Source organism: Trichosurus vulpecula, chromosome 9, assembly GCF_011100635.1.
Source record: "Trichosurus vulpecula isolate mTriVul1 chromosome 9, mTriVul1.pri, whole genome shotgun sequence".
Taxonomy (NCBI): Eukaryota; Metazoa; Chordata; class Mammalia; order Diprotodontia; family Phalangeridae; genus Trichosurus; species Trichosurus vulpecula.
In genome coordinates this window covers 115,367,819-115,387,592 of record NC_050581.1, presented here as the reverse complement: position 1 = coordinate 115,387,592, position 19,774 = coordinate 115,367,819, and the positions used below count along the sequence as shown (strand labels likewise).

Here is a 19,774-nt window from a genome sequence, read left to right as displayed (position 1 = left end):
TACTCATCCAACCTCTCTGGGTCTCATTTTCTCCCTCTGTAAAGTGAGGACCAGATGACACCTCCCAGCCCTAAATCTATGATCCCAGGAGGGTGGAACATTCTTAAGAATCATTCAAAGCATCCAGGCGACACTGGTCAAGCTCTCCAGTGGCGGTTCTAACACTCTGGCGTCAGGACACCCATCCCACTCTTTAAAAAAGACTGGAGACCCCAAAGAGCTTCTGTTTAAGAGGGTTTTATCTACTGCTATTAACCAGAGTAGTAATTAAAATGTCTTGGGGAATTATGATGAAAAGAACTTTTGGATCCTCTGAAAGTGTTGGGATCCCAGACCATAACTTGAGAACTGCTGCTCAAGAGGGGAAAAGCCAAAAGACCTCGCCATTGCAAAGCACAATTAGAGAGAGAAATCCAGTCACAAGTTGGGAGAAGCCACACCTTTTTCTTAAAAGCTTTTCTGATACCCAACACTGAAAGTCTTCTTCCGTCTAACTATGCTGCTGGATCATGGGCTGGGCGACTTGAAGGTCTTTGGGTCCTCTTTCCACTCCACCAGGCTGAAAGCCAAGGATTTCACATCCCAAGATACATATTGTTACTACTTAACTATAGATATATATATGACTTGGTGAATCCAATTTCTTCCATTACAGGCATTTCTCCAAGAAGTGGATATTCTGCTTTATGGGAAGCCTTTACAAGTTTCATTCCTACTGAGGTATTCCATCTTCATTAATATTTGCTATGCTCTAAGGCATCCTAAGGAAGTAGAGGTGCCCCTGGGTTCTCTGAGGAGGCACCAGCCAGCACAAGAGCAGCTCTGGAGGTGCCCACTGGCACGGGTGCAGGAGAAGGGGTCAGGCTTGCTACATGCAGAGTCTCCTTATCCTAAGGTGGATCAGCAGGGGATGAATTTTTTGGCCAGAGCAATTAATGAAACCATCTCCGAAGGCAAGGAAAGGTGGTGGAGAGTATTACTGGAGGAAGTCTCTAGACTAATGAAATCACAAGCCTCAGCACTAGAATAAACCTAAAGCAAACAGCCAGGCATTTCCTGGTATTATTGCTAGACTGGCTTTATGACAGATTTACCAGAGCTTTTGTTCCAAAGAGGTTCAACCTTTAAATTTATGATTAGTCACCATAAGAATATCTTGGATATTGATTTCATTTCTAACTTATAAAAATGCATAAGAGAATTCAAGCTCAGTTTCTGAAGTCCAAGCACCAGGAATCTGTTTTTAAAGAAGGTAACTAAAATGACTTTGTTACAACTCCTGTTACATGTAAATGGCAATCCTCAAAATGCAGGAGGAACATGGAGTGTGGCAACGATGTTTCCAAGAAAACCTTTCAATTTAAGTGAATCATCTTTTCATTTTAATAGAAATCCAAAACATGCTGAGTTTCAGTTTAATTTACTCTTAAAGACAAAAACCACTAAGTGTTTCTTTTTCCACAGTGCTACCTAATATACAAACACAAACATTTATCTATACAGTGAAAAACCAGAGAGTAAATTGTATCCTATGCTAGCTTATTGCTAATTGAGTACTGAGTTATGAAGATCATACTGCAGTTACCAGCACCCCAAAAGTGGGTTATTGCATACCAAAGATCAGTCACTAACTCTAAAGATTCTTAAGTACATTATAGCTTCCAAATGTTAAAGGCTATCCATTAACCATGCATATTCACCACCTTGCTGCCCACAGAGGTAATATGGTAAGAGCTGATTGAAATTCCATTGTGTCTAACCAGACGCAACAAGGGTGCAACTCCAGTCTGGTCATTGTTATAATTCAAAGCAAACACACTATAATCTCTTTAAATGTATTTTTAAATAGCAATAGGAAGTAGGAGCAAGAATGCACTTATTTATAAAAAAATTAGACTACAAAGGCACATAAACCGTATTATAAAGATAGTAAGACCACATTCCTTCAACAATTAATCACAAATAAAATTTAGTCCTAATTTGCTCACCCATCTGCTACCATAAAATGTCTCCTTTGACTACAATGATACTGTAAACGGCATTTAGGATAGAAATGAAAATCACGGCTTTCAATTTCTGATTTTCTAGCTATGTATTCAAGACTGATTCCATCCTAAAGTAAAATGCTGTAAACACTGAATGCTTAATAGTTCATTTGTGTCATGAGTCACCTTCTGAAATTATTTAAATAGTGCAAATAAGCTGCACACACACAGACACACAACACAAAGACAAAGACATGCACAGAAACCTATAAAGACGACATGAGAATACTTCTCTTCAATATCATTTTTAAAAAATTTGGACCAAGACTGAAAAACTACTTTTATGCTCATAAATACCTATAAAGATTGCTTTTAACTTCAAAGACCGTTTTGAAATTGTATTCTAACATAATTAATTTTACATTCCCCTAGTCCACAAATAACTGTCCTGCAAGACTGATTATCTTTAGTAGTGGTACAGCTATTAAATACACAGCAACTGGTTTGGAAACATTCACAAATCCAAAACTATACTGTTTGTCAAAGCGCATGGAAAAAACATTGCATTGTTCCATAAAGTGTCTGATTTACAAAGACCTATGGAGAACTTGTACTTACAGTAATTATCAAATCTTTTCCACACGTTAACTCCTTTTCAAATTAAAAAAAAAAATGGCAGGGTCTACCACTAAAGCTCACCAATGTTCTAATCGCTATGACTACGACTTGGTTTTTAATGCATTTTGAAAGGACAACATTAAGTCATGATTGTTAAAGCATTAAAATAGACCTAAATAGTCTAAATAGACAAGACTTCTTTCTAATTTCTCATCCTGCATATTCACAATAACACATAACACTTTGATTGTCTAAGCCACAGTACAGGGACTAGTTAGGACGTATGACTTCTCATGCTACAACAAATCAGTTCAACAACTTTGGTAACCTAGTATAGAGTAAGCTTTGTGTAAATATTTTGCGACCATCTCTTCCCACCCCAAAAAACATACACTTTATATATGTGTTCATCCAAACACAGGTGTCCCCAAAGTCTTAGTGCAGTTTTAAAGGTATTAAGGTTCTAAACGACAATAAGACTCTGGGGACACCATACATACGAAAACATACACACAAAGGTACATACACACACACCCCTGTACACACCCCTGTGTGTATGTGTATATGTACACAGCAACATTATATAGAGGCATATAACAATCTATTTCCTGAGTAAATCATTAAATCTGATTAGGAAAGTTTAACCAAAAAAGGGGGGCGGGGGAACAAACCACTCTGTCATATTATTAAAATAAAATATTAAATAAACATTAAATAAATATGGAATGTTTACATATACCCATACTTTTGATTAAGTGCATACTAAGTTAAACAGTTACTTTAAAATCCATCCTAAGGAATTAGTAAATATGATTTCAAATCCTGAGTGTACTTTAATTCACCTGTTAATGGTAACTTTAACAAGCTACTTAAATTATAAAAACCTCTCAGTCCCTCTGTTTCCTTGGGGACCAGTAAAATAGGAATTCGGCTGTAATCACTATGTCCCAGCTGAAAATCCTTAATTGACCACATGATTACATGAGATGTTTTCTCAAATTAAGTCACTATAGCTTAAATAATCAACCGATTTGGGAAAATGAGAAAGATTTTCAATTTCCTGCTCTGGTACAGTAAGGCAAAAATATCTTTAAAAACTCAAATTACTTTGACACCCAAATGATTTTAAGAATCTTTTAAAAACCTCAATGTACCCTTTGCAGACATTCTGCGGAAAATTTACTTTTTAGAGCCTTTGCCATCATTTGTCAGTTGCAACAGTTAGTTATCCTTTCTCCAGTTCATGGTTAAAGGTACAGAAGTTAAGTTTGGATTCGAAAGAATCAAAGAAATATTCAGCTATTTCCATCTTCCTAAGTGATCCAATATTTCACAGATAATACATTGCAATATTATAAGAAATACCACATCACTCTCTAGAAATATGCATCCTGAAATCACAGTAACCAAACTGCATCCATCAGTTATTTTTAGATTTTTTTTGAGAACCTGGAAACACTTGTAATTGGAAAAAAGTGCTTTTTTCCCCCAGGATGTTTAAGCAATGACTCAAGAATCTACTTTGTGCTCCCTGCTTCCCTTTTCTATTTCATGATTTTCATGTTTCGAAATTTTTTCCTGGGTAGCAGCATTTTGGGGACACAGTTCTTGTAACATCCTTTCAATCTCTTCCTGTTTCACAGGTAGGCTGAAGCAAGTTTTGGGCAAAGTCATCTGCAATGCACACCATAAAGCAGTTCGTGTCTTCCGAGTTGCAGAGGCAAGCTCTTTGATGACTAAAGCCAGAGCCAGGACATCTATGACAAAAAAAGATGTTGCCAATCAGAACCATGGGCCCGGAGATATGTCGTACAATGCTCAAAGCAAGAATCCTAGGTGGAAAATAGGATATGTATCATAGAGAATGAATAGTCTCTCTCCCCGCTCCCCCATCTTCTCTCTTCCCCTCTCTTTCCCTCTCTCCCTTTCCTCACCCCCTTCCCCCTCCTCCTCCTCCTCCTCCTCCTTCTCTCTCTCTCACACCCCCCCCCCACGATATTTTTAGTTTCTGCCCTCATAGAACTTTAAATCAAATTAAAGAGACAAAATTAACACAGGGAAATCAAAGACTAGTTAGGTGCTATAAAGTCTGTAGGACTAAGTATAATGTAAGTTTGGAGAAGGGAAAGATTAACATAGGATAGGGTACTTGAAGAAAGCTTAGTGGAAGAAGACTTATTTAAGCTGGGCCTTCAAGCAGGGGTCAATTTAAGTAAGAAGCAGGAGAGAAAAGAGGATTCCAGGTAGGGAAACAACCAGCACAAAGACATATAAGACCGAACATGGTGTACACAGAGGACAGTGAGGAACCAGGGGGTGGGGGCTGGGGGGGGGGGGTGCAGTGCACATGCTGGGAAGAAGTGGGGAACATCATTGCAGAGGTGGATGAGATTATGAAGGATCTTAAAAACAGGCACTGGAGTTTGAGACAAAGAGGGGCCCACTGCAGGTCCCTGGGTCGGGGAGATGACACAATGAAAGCAGTTAGTTTAGCTACAATCAGTGTGACAACCACACATGCAGGACAGGCCAGAGAAGGGGCAGGGACTATAGGCTAGGAGATGACAGCAGTGGGGAAAGGATGAATCAAGGAGGCATTTCAAAATAAAAAAAAAAACCCACCAGAAACTGGTGACAGTCTAGATACAAGAGAGAAACCAGAAAAGTTAAAGTTTAAACACTGAATGAGTGCCTACTGTGTCTGGGGCACTGTGAGGGGGTAAGAATACAAAGATGAAGCAAGTCCTTGCCTGAAAGGCCTTTCCATCTAGCAGAGAGACAAAATACATGCAAACACCAAACATACAAATCAGAACAGAAGCATGTGGGAGATGGAAATTAAATGCTACTGGATTCAGGAAGCATCAGTCCCAGCTGAGGACTGGTTTAGAGAGAATGGAAAAGAGATGAATGAGAGAGACACCACAAAAAATGGAACCAAGAGGACTTCAAATGTCAGGGATAAGGAAAGTCAAAATGTATGATTCTAAGCGTTTTAGCCACGAGAATGTCAAAAGAAGTAGGCCAGTCAGGGGGAGGGACAGGTCTGGAGGAAAAGATAATGAATTGTGTTTGGGACACCTGGAGGGAAGAGTTGTTGATGGGACCCTTAAGTAGAGATGTTCCATGGAGGTGGAAGCTCAGGACTGGAGTGCAGGGCATGGTCTGACTGGATAAAATGGATTTGGAAATGATCCACATAAAACATGTAGCAGATGAAACCCACAAGGGAAAAAGCATGGGAGGATGGGAGTGGGAAGTGCTGAGAAAAGAAGGTCATGAAGAAGATGCAGGTGAAGGAGTCTGAGGCAGATGAGAGCTAGGGCAAGTGGAATCTTTAGAATTTAATCAACGAGCATTTATTAAGTGCCTACTGTGTGCCGGGTCAGAAAAAGATGGTCCCTGGCCTCTAGAAGCTCACAGTCTAAGGGGAGAGATGACAAGCAAACAACTTCCTACAAACAACATACAGATAGAATACATTTGGAAATAATCAAAAGGGAAGGGACAAGCATTAAGATGGGTCAGGAAAGACTTCCGGTAGAAGGTAGGATTTTAGCCGAAATCTCAGGGACATCAGAGACACCAGGAATCAGAGACAAGGAGAACATCAAAGGTGTGAGGGAGAGTCAGTGCAACTTCTCAGAGCCAGGAGATGGACGCCGAGGTCACTGGAGGGAAGGGGATAGATATAAGAAGACTGGAAGGAGGGCAGAGGGAGGAGAGGAGGTTTTATGAAGGGCTTTGAATACCAAAGGACTTTATTTTCTTTTATCCTGGAGGTCAAAGGTAGCCACTGGAGCTTCTTGAATAGGGGGATGACATAATTAGACCTACACTTTAGAAGATTAACAACAGATTAGATGATGAACCATAGTAGGGGGAGACTTGAGACAGGCAGACCCACCATCGCACTCTTGCAATAGTTCAGCATTGCAAGATAAAGGCCTGTACCAGAGGGGTAGCAGTGTCAAAGGAGAGAAGGGGGCCTATATGAGAGATGGAACAAAGGTAAAATCTATAGGACCTGACAACATTGGGTATGGGGCAGGGAGGGAGTAAGGTGAGGAGTCAAAGATGTCAGGTAGGCTGTGAGCTGGGGAGACTGAGAGGATGGTGGTACCCTTGACAGTAACAGAAGTTTAGAAGGGGGGAAAGCGTTTGGGGAGAGAAATTATGAGTTCAATTTTGGACACAGTGACTTTAAGAAGTCTAGGAGACATCCAGGTTAAGATATCCGACAGGCATTTGGAGATGTGGGTTTGGAGGTTAGGAAATTAGGGCTGGATGAGTAGATGCGAGATGCATCAGCAAAGATGTGATAAGCAGTGGTAGTTGATGAGAGAGATCACCAAGGAAAAAGTAGAGAGTGAGAAGAGAAGCCAGGACAGAGCCCTGGAGCATGAATGCTCACTGAAGTTGTGCCCCAGGCAGCTTTGATGACACTGCAGAGAAAGAGTGAGCCAGGAGTCAGGCAAGAGAAGAACCAAGATAGCGCATCTTCACAAAAACAGAGAGGGAACAAAGTACAGAGAAGGGGCTGAATGACAGTGTCCAGAAGGATGAATACCGAGAAATGGCCATTAGATTAGGTATTAAAGATCATCGATAACTCTGCAAAGAGCAGTTTCAGAAATGAGACGATGGGAAAGATATAATACTTCCAAGTTAAGAATAAAGTCTAAAAGTTTGCTCACTCCTCGGAATGGCTGAAAGTGGAATGAAGGTCGAGGTCATAGGAATTTAGGAGATCAACAGAAGGGTCACTGGTGTGGCTGTTCAAGTGTAGAAAGACAAGGAAGGGGAATGGATGAAGAAGACGGCTACACAAAAGGTGCTGAAGGCACTGAGGAAGGTGGAACGGTGTCCTAGAGATCAGCAAAAGATACAGAAGAGATTCAGAAGGTGATACAGTCAGATGGCATAAACTTCAAAGGAAGAAATGATTGCTCTGGTGACAGAGCAAAGGTCTAGAAATAGAGACAGAAGCAAAGAATAATCAATGCCTCCTCTTGGCTTAAGTGTTAGAAGAATGAGGGGAGGAACAATCATCTCCAGAAAAGAAAGGACATTCCCGAAAAGGGAGAGGTTTGAGTAAACACTTGGAGATGAGAACTTGGGCTGTAGGTAGGGTAGAGCTGCCTAATTTCTCTAATGCAGAAGGATTTGGCAGGCCCAGGGTAGAAGATAACATGGATGAAATAGATTGTAAAAGATCACAGAGGGCCTTAGGTGCTAAGTTTAGAAATTCCAGTTTTATTTGTCCTGTAAGCAGTGGAGAGCCAATTAAGATTTTTGAGATGATGACTGCCAAAGTTTGTATTTCTGAACCTGGAAGAATAGTGTTATCACTGACAGAAATGGAACAGATGTGTGTGGGGGACACTTCCTCTTCCCCTGTGGCTAAACATATCCCTATAGCCAACCTTTTGGCTTCCTGATCCCCTCTATTCTCTCACACCTAGTCAGCTTGGCCCTCCCCCTCCCCAAGTCCTATCCTATTCACCTTTTTACAAGCTACTTCTACCGTGCCCTTTGAAACACTCATTTTATTGTAAAAAAATTCCCCTTCACTCTCAATTTCTCCCTCTTCTATTTTTCCAACTTCTTGAATTAAATGAAACTTTCTTTTCAACTTTATGTAATTCTTTCAAAAAAATCAGAGAACCAAACTGTTGTTTGAGCTAGAGACCCCCTTTCCTGGAAAGTTTCTTAAGAGATCTGCCTAAGTCTAAAGAAAAATAATCAACATCAATGAAGTTAAATATCAGATTTGATAATTTTTAAAATATATATGTTGGCAAACAGAATCTGACACTGGGAAATACTCATCTATCCCGCCCCGTTTGATTTTTCCCATTTCCATGGCAACTACATAGCTACTAGTGAAATGATTCAGTGTGTTCAATATTAAAATACAGGAGAGAGCTGGCATGGTTCAAGTACTGTCCCAACACATACTATGGAGCCTCTCTGTGCCCCGCCCCCACCCCTACTGCCCCTGCCAAGACTACCGGCTACCTGGATAGAGAGAGTGTTCCCATGGAAGTTGCCTGTTGTTGTTTAGTTGTGCCCAACTCTTTGTAACCCAGTGGGCCACAGCAAACCAATATGTCCTTGTGGTTTATTTGGCACAGATATTGGACTAGTTTGCCATTTCCTTCTCCAGTGAATTAAAGCAAACAGAAGTTAAGTGACTTGCCCAGGGTCACACAGCTAGCAAATGTCTGAGGCCATATTTGAACTCAGGTCTTCCTGACCTCACGCCCAGCACTCTATCCACTGAACCACCTAGAATCCTCCCACAACAGCAACAGAAGGAGTCTTCCCCTGAAAGTTACCTATACCAATGAAATCCCAAGTTCTGTAAAAAGAACAAAAAATTACTCGAACAAGATAGTAACTGACATATCTTGCTTGTTTCAGGCCCGTCTTAAGTGTTTTTCTCTAGGCTTTTTCCTCTCCTGGATTTTGCCGCTACTTTTCAGTAACGAGCCACTTGATCAGAAAATAAACCCTGGCTATGGGATTTTTAAAAAGCAGCAATGTAGAAGCAATCCAAAGTGCCCCAGGTAAGTGTCTAAGACTGTAACATGCAGATCTACTCTGGGAGATCGATTCATCTCAGGAGCTCCCTGAACCAACAAGATTCCAAGCCCAGCTTACTCCCCCAAGAGATTAAAAACAGGCACTTAAGGGGCACTTGCCTTTTTCATTATTATAACGAATTCCTTGTTGTGGGGGATTAGCAGCATTGGTAAGTTCATCTTTACGCTTGGCTTGAGTAGCATGAATGGCTTCTAAGTGACGTTCCAGAGTGATGGATATATTTTCGTGGACAGGGCTACCACAAAACTTTTCCATCTTTCTTAGTAAGGTCAAAACCTTAAAAGAAATACATACACATTTACGTGGTTGTAAACCACATGTATTTTAAACTCAACACATATAACAACTGCTCCAAAACACACTTGATCAATATAAATATATATACTCACTCTGGCTTGTTCCTTTAACTGATCCACAACTAAGCGATCTACCCGGGAAGGATTGGCAGGAAGTCGGGAAACAGGAGTGTTATTTGAACTAGAGACCCTTTTTCCTGGAAAGTTTCTTGCAAGATCTGCCTCAGTCTAAAGAAATATAAACATATATGAAGTGTGAGATTTGGAGAGGAAAATAATCACATATATATAAGATACAGAGAGACAGATATGTGTATGTACACACACATTTGTAACTATTTTATCACACATAAACAGATACAGATGATAAGATTTGTCCAGTATCAATCACAATAACTATCATGCAAATGGAAAAATTCAAAGAATATGCCAGATACATACACACACACACACACACACACACACACACACCACACACACACAAAATATCTTAGCAAATATAGCTTGATACTGGGAAATTCTATTTGGTGTCCTCTATTTGATTTTTTCCTATTTTCCCATCAGCTGTGTAGCTAGATAACAGAACCAGGATACTAAATGTTCCAATTTGTACATAACCAGATAGAACTCATATCTATCATTGTAAGACCCACATTACCTTTTTCCGTTCCTTTTCCAGAGCCCTCCACTGCTCATAGCACTCCTCCAGTTGGGTATGAAGTTCATTAGCGGGTCCACTCCGATTTCTTGGTGGCCGGTATTTGTTAAAAGGTGGTGGAAAGGCAAAGTATGGTGGTGTTACCTCCCTACAAAACAAATCTCTAACGAAGGGATTCAAACTGTTAAGGCCACCATAGCGGAAAATGTCAACAAGCTCTGAAAAGGGAAATGTTGACGGTGGGAAAGTAAAGTTAGCGGTTGGCATAAAGGGGGAAGGGTTAAATTGGGTAAAATTAGGATTTTGTTTAAGCTCTGACACTAAAGGGAGAGCAGGAAGGAAGGAAGGATTGATGAAATCCGACATGTTAACACTATTCTTTTCTTGTTTCTTTCGGAAAATATTAAACTGCTGATGGTTCTGACCTACGTAACTAGGCTGGGGAATCAAGTTCCTCCTCCCTCTTCTGTCATCTACATTCTGTTTTCTGTGGACTCTATATCTATCAGAGTGTTCACTAGCAGCATTTTGCTGCAACAAGAAGCTGGGTGACAAATGGGCAGGAATTTTGTGATAATGATGATCCTTGGAAGCCGATGGCTCATGCGGGAAACATCCCCTTCGTATATTTGGTTTCTGATTTTCAGTGTCAGAATTTGGAAACTTCAGACCATTATGAACACCATTTGGTATTTGTAACCTCCCTTCCTTCCTGAAAAAGGGTATTGGTGGTGTCTGCGGGTGATGTGAAGGAGAAATCAAAGACTGGTGCATGGGAGAGCCACCAGACAAAACCGAAACTCCAGAAGAGGGTTGACAGTTTGATGTTATTGGCTTCACAAATGCAGAATTTCCCACAGGAACTGGACTTAACATGTTACCATCCACCCAAAGATGCTCCCTGAAGAATGACTGATAGTTTCCATTCTGTAAAGCAGTATTTATAGGCAAATCATAGTCAAAGGGCTTCAAGGGAACTTCTTTGGAATTTATGGGAAATTGGCATCCATTATCTTCAAAGTTGCCCATAAAGCTGAAGTTACTGGGATCATATGGCAAGCTGGTTTCCTGGGATTTCCTGTCAACTACTGCTGACAAATTTTCTTCAGGAAATGGTTGGTTGACAAAGCATAGGGGAGGTGGAATAGACAATGGTATTTGCTGAGAAGGTATCATACCTTCATTTATTTTAGGAAGCAAATGGCTTTCATGAAATATATATGGATCAGCAGCCAGACTGCCCAAATCATTAGAGCACTTCATTTGTTCCTGGATATTAATTTTCATTACATTCTCATTTACTCTATCAGATTTCCAGGATTCCTTTTGAATACTGGTACTATCTTTATATCTACTTTGAAAATAAGAGTTAAGATCAGAACAGTTCTTTGCATAATCATTATTTAATTTCATTTTCTCATAATTAGTCTCACTTTGAATGAATTCTTCATTGTGCAAAGGGAATCCTTTTGGTTGAATAATAGTATTGGTTTTAAAAGTTGAATTATCCGGGTAAGCACTTTTAAAAATATTATCAGGTAGCTGATTAGAATGGTCTGAAGGCAAAAGCCAAGACTCTACCAATTTAAGATCATCAAATGCACTTTGCAAGTTTTCTATATCAGGTGATGTCTGAAAGTGTCCTTGATTGAAATTCTGTGTTTCGATGAAGTTTGAAAAATCTTCAAGAGAATTCTTGAGAGGGTATCCTGAATAATCACCATCGTTACCAAAGTCAGGTGTCCACGTGGGAGGAAGGAGTCTGGACAAAGAATTCCTATAACAAAGATCACAATTAATACTAATACCTATCATTCTAAGTATGCTACAACTAAAATACTACAATTATCTATAAAAAGATATCAAAGTCCACATGCTTCCGATCCACACCCAGGCCTCGGGCCCTCAATCGAGTTCTAAAGGAAGTCAGTATGATCACTTTAAAGAACACGCAGAACCTCTCTCTACACTGCGTAACAGGGCTTCTGCATAAACTCACCAGTCTGGGTTACTTGGCTCTGGGTTATTTGGCTCCTCCAAAATGCTTGAAACCAATCCAAATGTGTCAGGGCCATTTCCGGAGTAAGATAAATTGATTTGTGCCCTGGAAAACATAACCACCAAATAATTGTGAGAAATAATCCACAAACAAAATACCCACACCATCATTAACAACTAATTACTTCTATATCAGTATGCACCACATTTTTTTTGTAAACTACTAACAAAGCAAACTACTTATAGGGGACAGATGGAAGGCCAATAAATAGACAGAGATCAGGATGGTAAAGCCACTAGAGATTGCACCATACAAGGCTTGGTTGAAGGAACCCATGATGCTTTGCCTGAGTAAACAGGAACACCATCTTCCAATATTTAAAGGAACGCCATTAATGGGTTCATCTATTTGGATGTAAGTCTCTAAGAAAGTACCTTAGGGGATCTGTCCCCTCTCTCTCCTATGCTGTTTAAAGTTTTTATTAATTACTTACAGAAAAATTTCAATGCTTGCATGTGTTAATTCTGAAGGTCACACAAACCCAGACGGAACAGCTAAGGGCCCAAACGGTCCTGCCAGGCAGAACAATGGGCCCAAATCAGGAAAGATGCAATTTAATAGAAATTAATGTAAAATCCTATATTTGGGTTAAAAATCAACCTCACAAGTATAAGAAGGCACAGGCATATCTAGACAACAGTGCTGGTGAAAAAAAGAGCTGGGGGTGTTAGTGTTCTGTAAGTCTTACTTGAGTCAAATTGAGTATTGACACAGCAGCCAAAGAGAGGGAAGAGACCTTTAGACTTAAGAGACGCTCCCATCCCAAACCAGGGAGGAGGAGACAGTCCTCTGGTGCTCTTCCCAAAGCCCATCAGATCTATAATACTATGTTCAGTTCCAAGTGCTTTATTTTGTGAAAAACACTCTGGAAGAGAAGAATAAAAGCTTAAGTGTGTCCAGAAGATGGTGCCCAAGATATTCAAAGGTTACTAAGGTCTCAGGACCATGACAGATGAGGGCTGCCTGAAGGAACACGGATGCTGAGCCTGGACAGGAGAAAACTTAGGAAGACCATGAAAGCCAGCTGTAAGTCCTTCAAGGACTATCATGTATTAGATTTGGCTTTTTCACTTGGCCCCTAAAAGGAGAGAACTCCGAACAACGAGTGGAGGCTGTCAGGAGGGTAGATTTGAGTTTACTGTAACAATAAAAGCTGTCCAAGGTGGAAATGAACAGGTGCCTAAGTAGGTAGTAGGCTTTCTCTCCCTGGAAGTATTCAAGCAGACATTGGGAAGCCCAATTAAAAAATTCAACAAATGTTTCTACTACATACAAAGCACTGTGTTAAGCATCCAGGACTCAAAGAACAAGAAAGTCTCTCACTTTAAGGAATTTACATTCAAATAGAAGGATATAAAATGTATACAAATGTAACACAAAGTGTGAAAGAGGCAGAGGAGAGATGTAAAAAAGGTGTAGACAAGGCACAGCTCTATGTTTGGACTATCTAATGAAGGGAGAGAACACTGAGCTATGTGGGGCCACTGTACAGACTTAGGCAAGGCCATATGCAGAGGGAGATGCTGACAACAGAGAGAATCTTGAAGGAAGGTAAGGTCTATGAGGAGGGAATGCACCCTAGGCATGAACTATGTTGTGGAGGCGCTACTCTTCAGGTAGGGGTTATACCAGGTGTGCATTGCAGTGCCCTCCTGACTCATTCAGTGACACTGAACGCCCCAATGAATAAAAGAACTTTAAAGATTAACCTTTGTTAAATTCAGTCAGTTCCCAACTTACTAAACGCTATAAATAGGAACAATTTTATAAAAAGCTGGCTGGGTTCTCAGACCAGACCACACTATTTCATCTATACTGAGCTCTCAGTTGCCCAGTCCCTAGATTTCCTGCAGTTTCCATTAAGAATTCCAGGTATTCCAGCAATCCTTTTCCATCACATTACTGCCTCTGCAACCACGGCACATAAGGAGGAGGCTGCCTCCTGCTTTCAAAGCTTAGCAGACAGGGGCAACACAAGTTAAGCAGCTTCAGGATAAAGTGCAAAAGAACTACAGCTCCAGACTGAGCTGTGAGGAGCAAGCAGCTCTTTGACAGAGCACATCGATCTTTCACCACTTTTACAAGTTCTAGGGATTTCTCAACTATCTCAAGTGGGCCAAGCCTGCATTCTCTTCTGCCCAGAAGGCAGGACTCTGCACAGCTTCATGTCGGAATAAAAGGTGTGCAGGAGTCTAGGCTCCAACAGCACCCCCCACCCTCCGTCCAAGTTCTAACACCATCTATCCTGGTGGACAACAAAACCCAGTGGAATCTAACCACAAAAGCAGTCCTCCCCAAGATTTAATGGGGTTGGGGCAAGAGGGAAAAAAGCCAATTAATTGGAAAATAATCAATTCCACTTGACCACATTTTTATTTTGCCAATAATACTCTACAAAGCAACAGCTGTCTAAAAAGAGTCAAACGTAAGATCTTTTGGGCACTGACGTCACCTCTTTGGTCCTAAGATACAAAGTAATTTGAACAAAGCATTCTAATTCTTCTTGTTCCACAAGAGTAATGCGAAAAGTTAACCAGGTTAGTTGATACATGATGGAGATTACCTCAATTCTACTGACAGTGTAATTCTGAGGCCATGCGGTATGGTGAAAAGAGCAGTAGCTTTAAGTCCAAAGACGGATATCAAACCCCCAATCTGTCACTCACTGCACGTAGGGCCCTAGATAAACGCCTTCCTCTTTCAGGGCTTGGGTTTCTTCTTCTAAAATGAGGAATTCGTAGATGATGATGATTTCTGACACGCCAATCAGCTCTCCACATGCGGATTCTATTCTGTCAGCACGTGAGCCAACACCATACAAGTACAACAGCTATAAAGCCGTTCAGACTTTATTTTACAAGGTCTGTTCTCTTAGGCTTCAGGATCTCCAGACGAAAGATGTATTTTAATTCCATTATTATGTTAGCAAATATCTAGATGTGTAAGGCACTGCAGATACAAAACCCAAACCAAAACAGTCCCCACCCTCATGGAGCTTCCACAACATGTGCCAAGACAAGCAAATACCAAATGATTTAAGAAGGGAGGGAATCCCAGAAAGAGAAGGGAGCTGACTGAAAGGCGAGAAGGATTCTGGGAGGCCCTGGGGGAAGGGAGGAAACGTGCACATAGAAATGATGGATGTGAATGCATGAAGGCAGGAAACAAATGGCATACTGAGCTTGGGGACCAGCTAGCTGCCCAGTGTGACCAGAAAACAGAGTACATGAAGGGGAATGACAGGAGTTTTAAGGCTGGAGAAGTGGGTTAATTAGACTTCGAAGGGCCCCTTAAATGCCAAGTCAGGACACTTCTATTTTATTCTAACAATAAGGAGTCATTAAGTTTTTGCCATTCTGGCATCTATATGAAGGCTGGATCGGAAAGGACAAAGCCTGGAAATAGGGAAACCAAAAAGGAGACTTAGAACAGACCAGGCAAGAGGTGACAAGGGTCTGAGCTAGAGAGGGGGTCATCTCATCTACAAGCCTGGCATATAACAAGATATGGGAGGTGAAAATGACTCCTAAGTTCTGAACTTAATAACTGAGAGGATGGTTGTATAAACTACAAATTTACTTGATACCTTTTATTGGCATAGTCTTGAAAGGCGGTGGGTGGGCTGGTGTCATCTCCATAAACTGACCAGTTACTATATAAACCAGGAGATTCCAGAGGTGGTGTATTAGTAATCTCCCCCATCAAAGGACTGAATAACGGGGTATCCATTCCTTGTTTCTTACAGTTCACCTGAAAGAAAACAGAAAGATAATTTAAGCAGATTAAAAAATTATATTTGGTAAAAATACAAAGAAAACTTTAGTTTTTAGTTTAGATGACTGAGGAAAGAACTTTATAGCAACTGACTACATTTTTCTTAAAGTTTCTACAGGTAAATTATAATGCCTCATTTATTCCAAACATCCACCTTACAACCTCAGCTACCTAGCACATGCCAAACCCTGGAAGAACAAAAAAGGCCTAGGTACACAGTCCAACATCCACGTTATCCTGATATCTATACATTCCCAAGTGATCCTCTCCAGACTGCTCTCAGAACCTATTTTAGGCTCACAGAATATGAAGAGTTGAAAGGTAAGCTGAAAGGCTATGAGTCAAACCTCCCACCCCATCTCCAACATCTCTGAAAGGGAGTTATGTAGCCTCTACTCAAACTATTCCAAAGAAGAATACATTACTTCACATCTGGACAACTCCAATTATTACTAAATTCTTCCTTATTCTGAGTCAAAACCAATTTCTAGTTCTTTTCTTTTGAAGCAGTATGAAATAAAGTCAGTATTTTAGAGCTGGGAATGCCCACTCTAACACAACCAACAAGTGAATGTCCAACCTTTACTTGAAAATCTCCAATCCTCTACCTTCCCCTACCTCCCTCTCTCTTTTTAACTTTTAGATAGCTCTAATTGTTAGGAAGATTTTCCCAGTATCAAGCCTACACTGCTCCCAGTTTTGACTTCTGGGGCCTCTTCAACACAACAGCCTCTGAATACGTGACCACTGCTAACAAGTACTCCCTGAGTTTTCTCTTCTCCAGGCTAAATATCACCCAGTTCCTTCAACTAAGTCTCGTATGGCTAATCATGTGCCTTCCTCAATGAACCTCTGCAACCAATGATAACTCTGCCTGAATTCATGCTTCAATGGTTAACACGCATACTGCCGAGCCCCTTGTACTTTCCTCAGCCCAGTGATTATGAAGATCTGGCTGCCAATATTCAAATCCTGCTGCCCATCCCCAAGTGCCCATTCCCTTATTCCCACTTTCCTGAACCCGACCCCCACTCAATGTCATACTCCAAATCTGCTTGCCCCTTCCAGAGGCATGCTACCCTTTGGCACTCACCGACCCGGCTCCTTCTTGATATATACTCAGTCCAATTGACCTGCTCCTCTTTCTAGTACTAGCTACACTTTTCCCAGAATCCCCAGCTCAGTGGTCACGGTGGAGGAGTTGGAAAGCTCCTTGCTTCCCCACTGCCACTTCCAGACTCTCCATTTACCACCAGCAACCACTCAGCAACCTGGCCTTCCTTTGAAATTCACACTATCCAAACTGATCCCCCAATCCAGAGCCTGGCTGCCAGATGTTCTTGGGACAGTTCGGTGCTAGGCTCCAGTCTCTCCTTCCCAAACACCTACCTGCATACTAGGGGACTCCAATATATTGATGCTCCCTCTAATGCCCTAACTTCTAGCTCCTCAATCAACTTCTTTTTTTTTTAAATCCTTTTTTTTATTTGAGGGGGAAAGGCAGGGCAATTGGGGTTAAGTGACTTGCCCAAGGTCACACAGCTAATAAGTGTGTCAAGTGTGTGAGGCCAGATTTGAACTCAAGTCCTCCTGATTCCAGAGCCTGTGCTCTACTCACTGTGCCACCTAGCTGCCCCAATCTACTCAATTTCTACAACCTAATCCTTCACTCTCCCTCAGCCACACATGAGGTCATATCCTTGATCTCAGCATTATCCATGTGGATTCTACTGCCTCATTCACAAACTCTGAAATTCCTCTATCTGACCTCAATCTTTTGTCATCCCATCTTTGCCCATGCCTTAGGCCTCCTGACCCTGTTCTCTTTAAACTCACAATGACCTCAGTTCCCTCCACCCAGGCTATTAACTCTGCATTGGATACCCTCTCCTCTCTTCCCTATTTTGTGAACAATTCATTTCTACACTACCCTCTCCTCAAGTCCCTCGCCCCACACCCACCAAATCCCAATCCTGGATCATGTCTACCATTTGCCTCCTCCATTCTTACAATGTTACTTCTATTAACTCTTACAAGGAGTCCTGAATTACCTTGATGTACAGATATCTTACTATAAAAGAGCCTAGAAGGGAGTGTTTTGTTCTCTAGAATCAAATGCTTTTTCATAATCAACAATAAGCTGAATGAGATTAGATTCTCTGTATCTTTCAGGTAATTGTGAGATGGAAAAGATGTGGTTCCAGGAAATATCTTAGTCAGTAAACCCCTAATTTACTTGCCAAATGGAGAAAAGTAGCTGCCTAACTCAAAACTGGGATAGACTCATTTTGTGATGGCAAAGAATTTGAGGGGATGTCCATCAATCAGGGAATAGCTGAACAAGTTATGGTATATGACTGTAATGGAATACTGTTGTGCCGTAAGAGATGATAAGCAAGATGCTTTCAGAAAACCTGGAAAGACTTACATGAAACTGATGCAAAGTGAGCAGAACCAAGAGAACATTGTATACAGTAACAGCAATATTGTACGATGATCAATTGTGAATGACTTGGCTATTCTCAACAATACAATGGTCTAAGACAATTCTCAAGAACTTACAATAAAAAAATGCTAGCCACTTTATTTTTCTTGGGTTTGTTGTTTAGGGTTTTTTTTTGGGGGGGGGTCTACGTTTTCCTTCACAACATGGCTAACAGAAATGTTTTGAATGACTGCACATAAATAACATATATCAAATAGCCTGCCTAGAGAGGGAAGGGAGGGAGAGAATTTAGAACTCAAAATTTAAAAAAAAAATGAATGTTAAAAATTGTTTTTACATGTAATTGGGAAATTTTTTTTTTTAAAAAAGGACTGGGCTACAATATAAACTTCTCTGTAAAATTTTACCCCCAAAAGACAGACAGTTATAAACAGAACTATCTTTTTAAAAAGAGAAAAGCCATGGAAGGTAAAACTAATTTTTTAAAACCTTGGCAAGACTAACTGAGCAAAGTCATTTCAAGTGCATTTAAGGATGAAAATAAAAGTACTACAGACTTGAGAAAAATGAAAAATATTGGAAAAAAGTTTTTCAAGAAATTGTGGTTTTTTTCCCTGTCAAGAATACTAGAACTACTCTACTTGGACCATAACATTATAGCTCCCAAGGTGATTACAGAGAAGAAAAAAATGCCACTAAAGGGAGCCATGATGGGAAAAGCAGCTGGGTTGGAACAAGTATATATACAGGGGAGAGCCGTACTAGAGGAGATATTGACAATGGAGCACAGTTTTGAAATCTGCTTTCCCCAGATTTAGAGTGCATGTCAGATTATGTCCAGCTTTCCCCTCCTCTATCACAAACTCTTGGGAAGAGTGGTCATTTTCATTTTCTCCCAAAGGTTCCTTCAGTTCATCCTTGTCAGTAAGAATCAGACCCAGGGCAGAATTCTTTGTTATTTTCATCCTTCAAAAGGGAGAGAGAGGACCACTAAGACAAGTTAAGAAGTTATTAGCCGCTCTGCTTTTGAGAGGGGGTGCTCCTAGTAGATATGGGAAAAAATTAGAGTTCCCCATCACCACTCTCTCATGCTTTTGTGCTCGGTTTATGCTTCCCAAACTCCTCACGTAGACCTTTTTGGGTCCGAGTTGTCTGTAACATACATCAGTGAAAAAAAAAAATTATTTCACTTTCTATTGGTCTTCATCAAGTTATTGCTTCCACTGCCTTTTAGCACCTGGGTGCCTTCGTATGAGTAGGCTTTCTTAAAATATAATCCCTATCTCTATCCCCTTTATCTATTCTGTTTATCCTGAATAAGGTATACCT

At 40.7% G+C, this 19,774-nt stretch overlaps 1 protein-coding gene across 1 annotated transcript in view; it reads right to left on the bottom strand.

Annotated features, from left to right (window-relative positions):
* Positions 1–4,082: 4,082 nt before the first annotated feature.
* Positions 4,083–19,774, bottom strand: part of LOC118831316 (meiosis-specific coiled-coil domain-containing protein MEIOC-like) — a 36,935-nt gene continuing 21,243 nt past the window's right edge. The window contains exons 3-8 of the mRNA XM_036738604.1: positions 15,812–15,975; positions 12,166–12,270; positions 10,167–11,943; positions 9,602–9,736; positions 9,311–9,488; positions 4,083–4,360 (exon numbers count right to left, since the gene is read on the bottom strand). Coding sequence (XP_036594499.1) covers positions 4,113–4,360; positions 9,311–9,488; positions 9,602–9,736; positions 10,167–11,943; positions 12,166–12,270; positions 15,812–15,975 — 2,607 coding nt within the window. The 3' untranslated portion in view covers positions 4,083–4,112. The remainder of the gene's footprint in view (positions 4,361–9,310; positions 9,489–9,601; positions 9,737–10,166; positions 11,944–12,165; positions 12,271–15,811; positions 15,976–19,774) is intronic.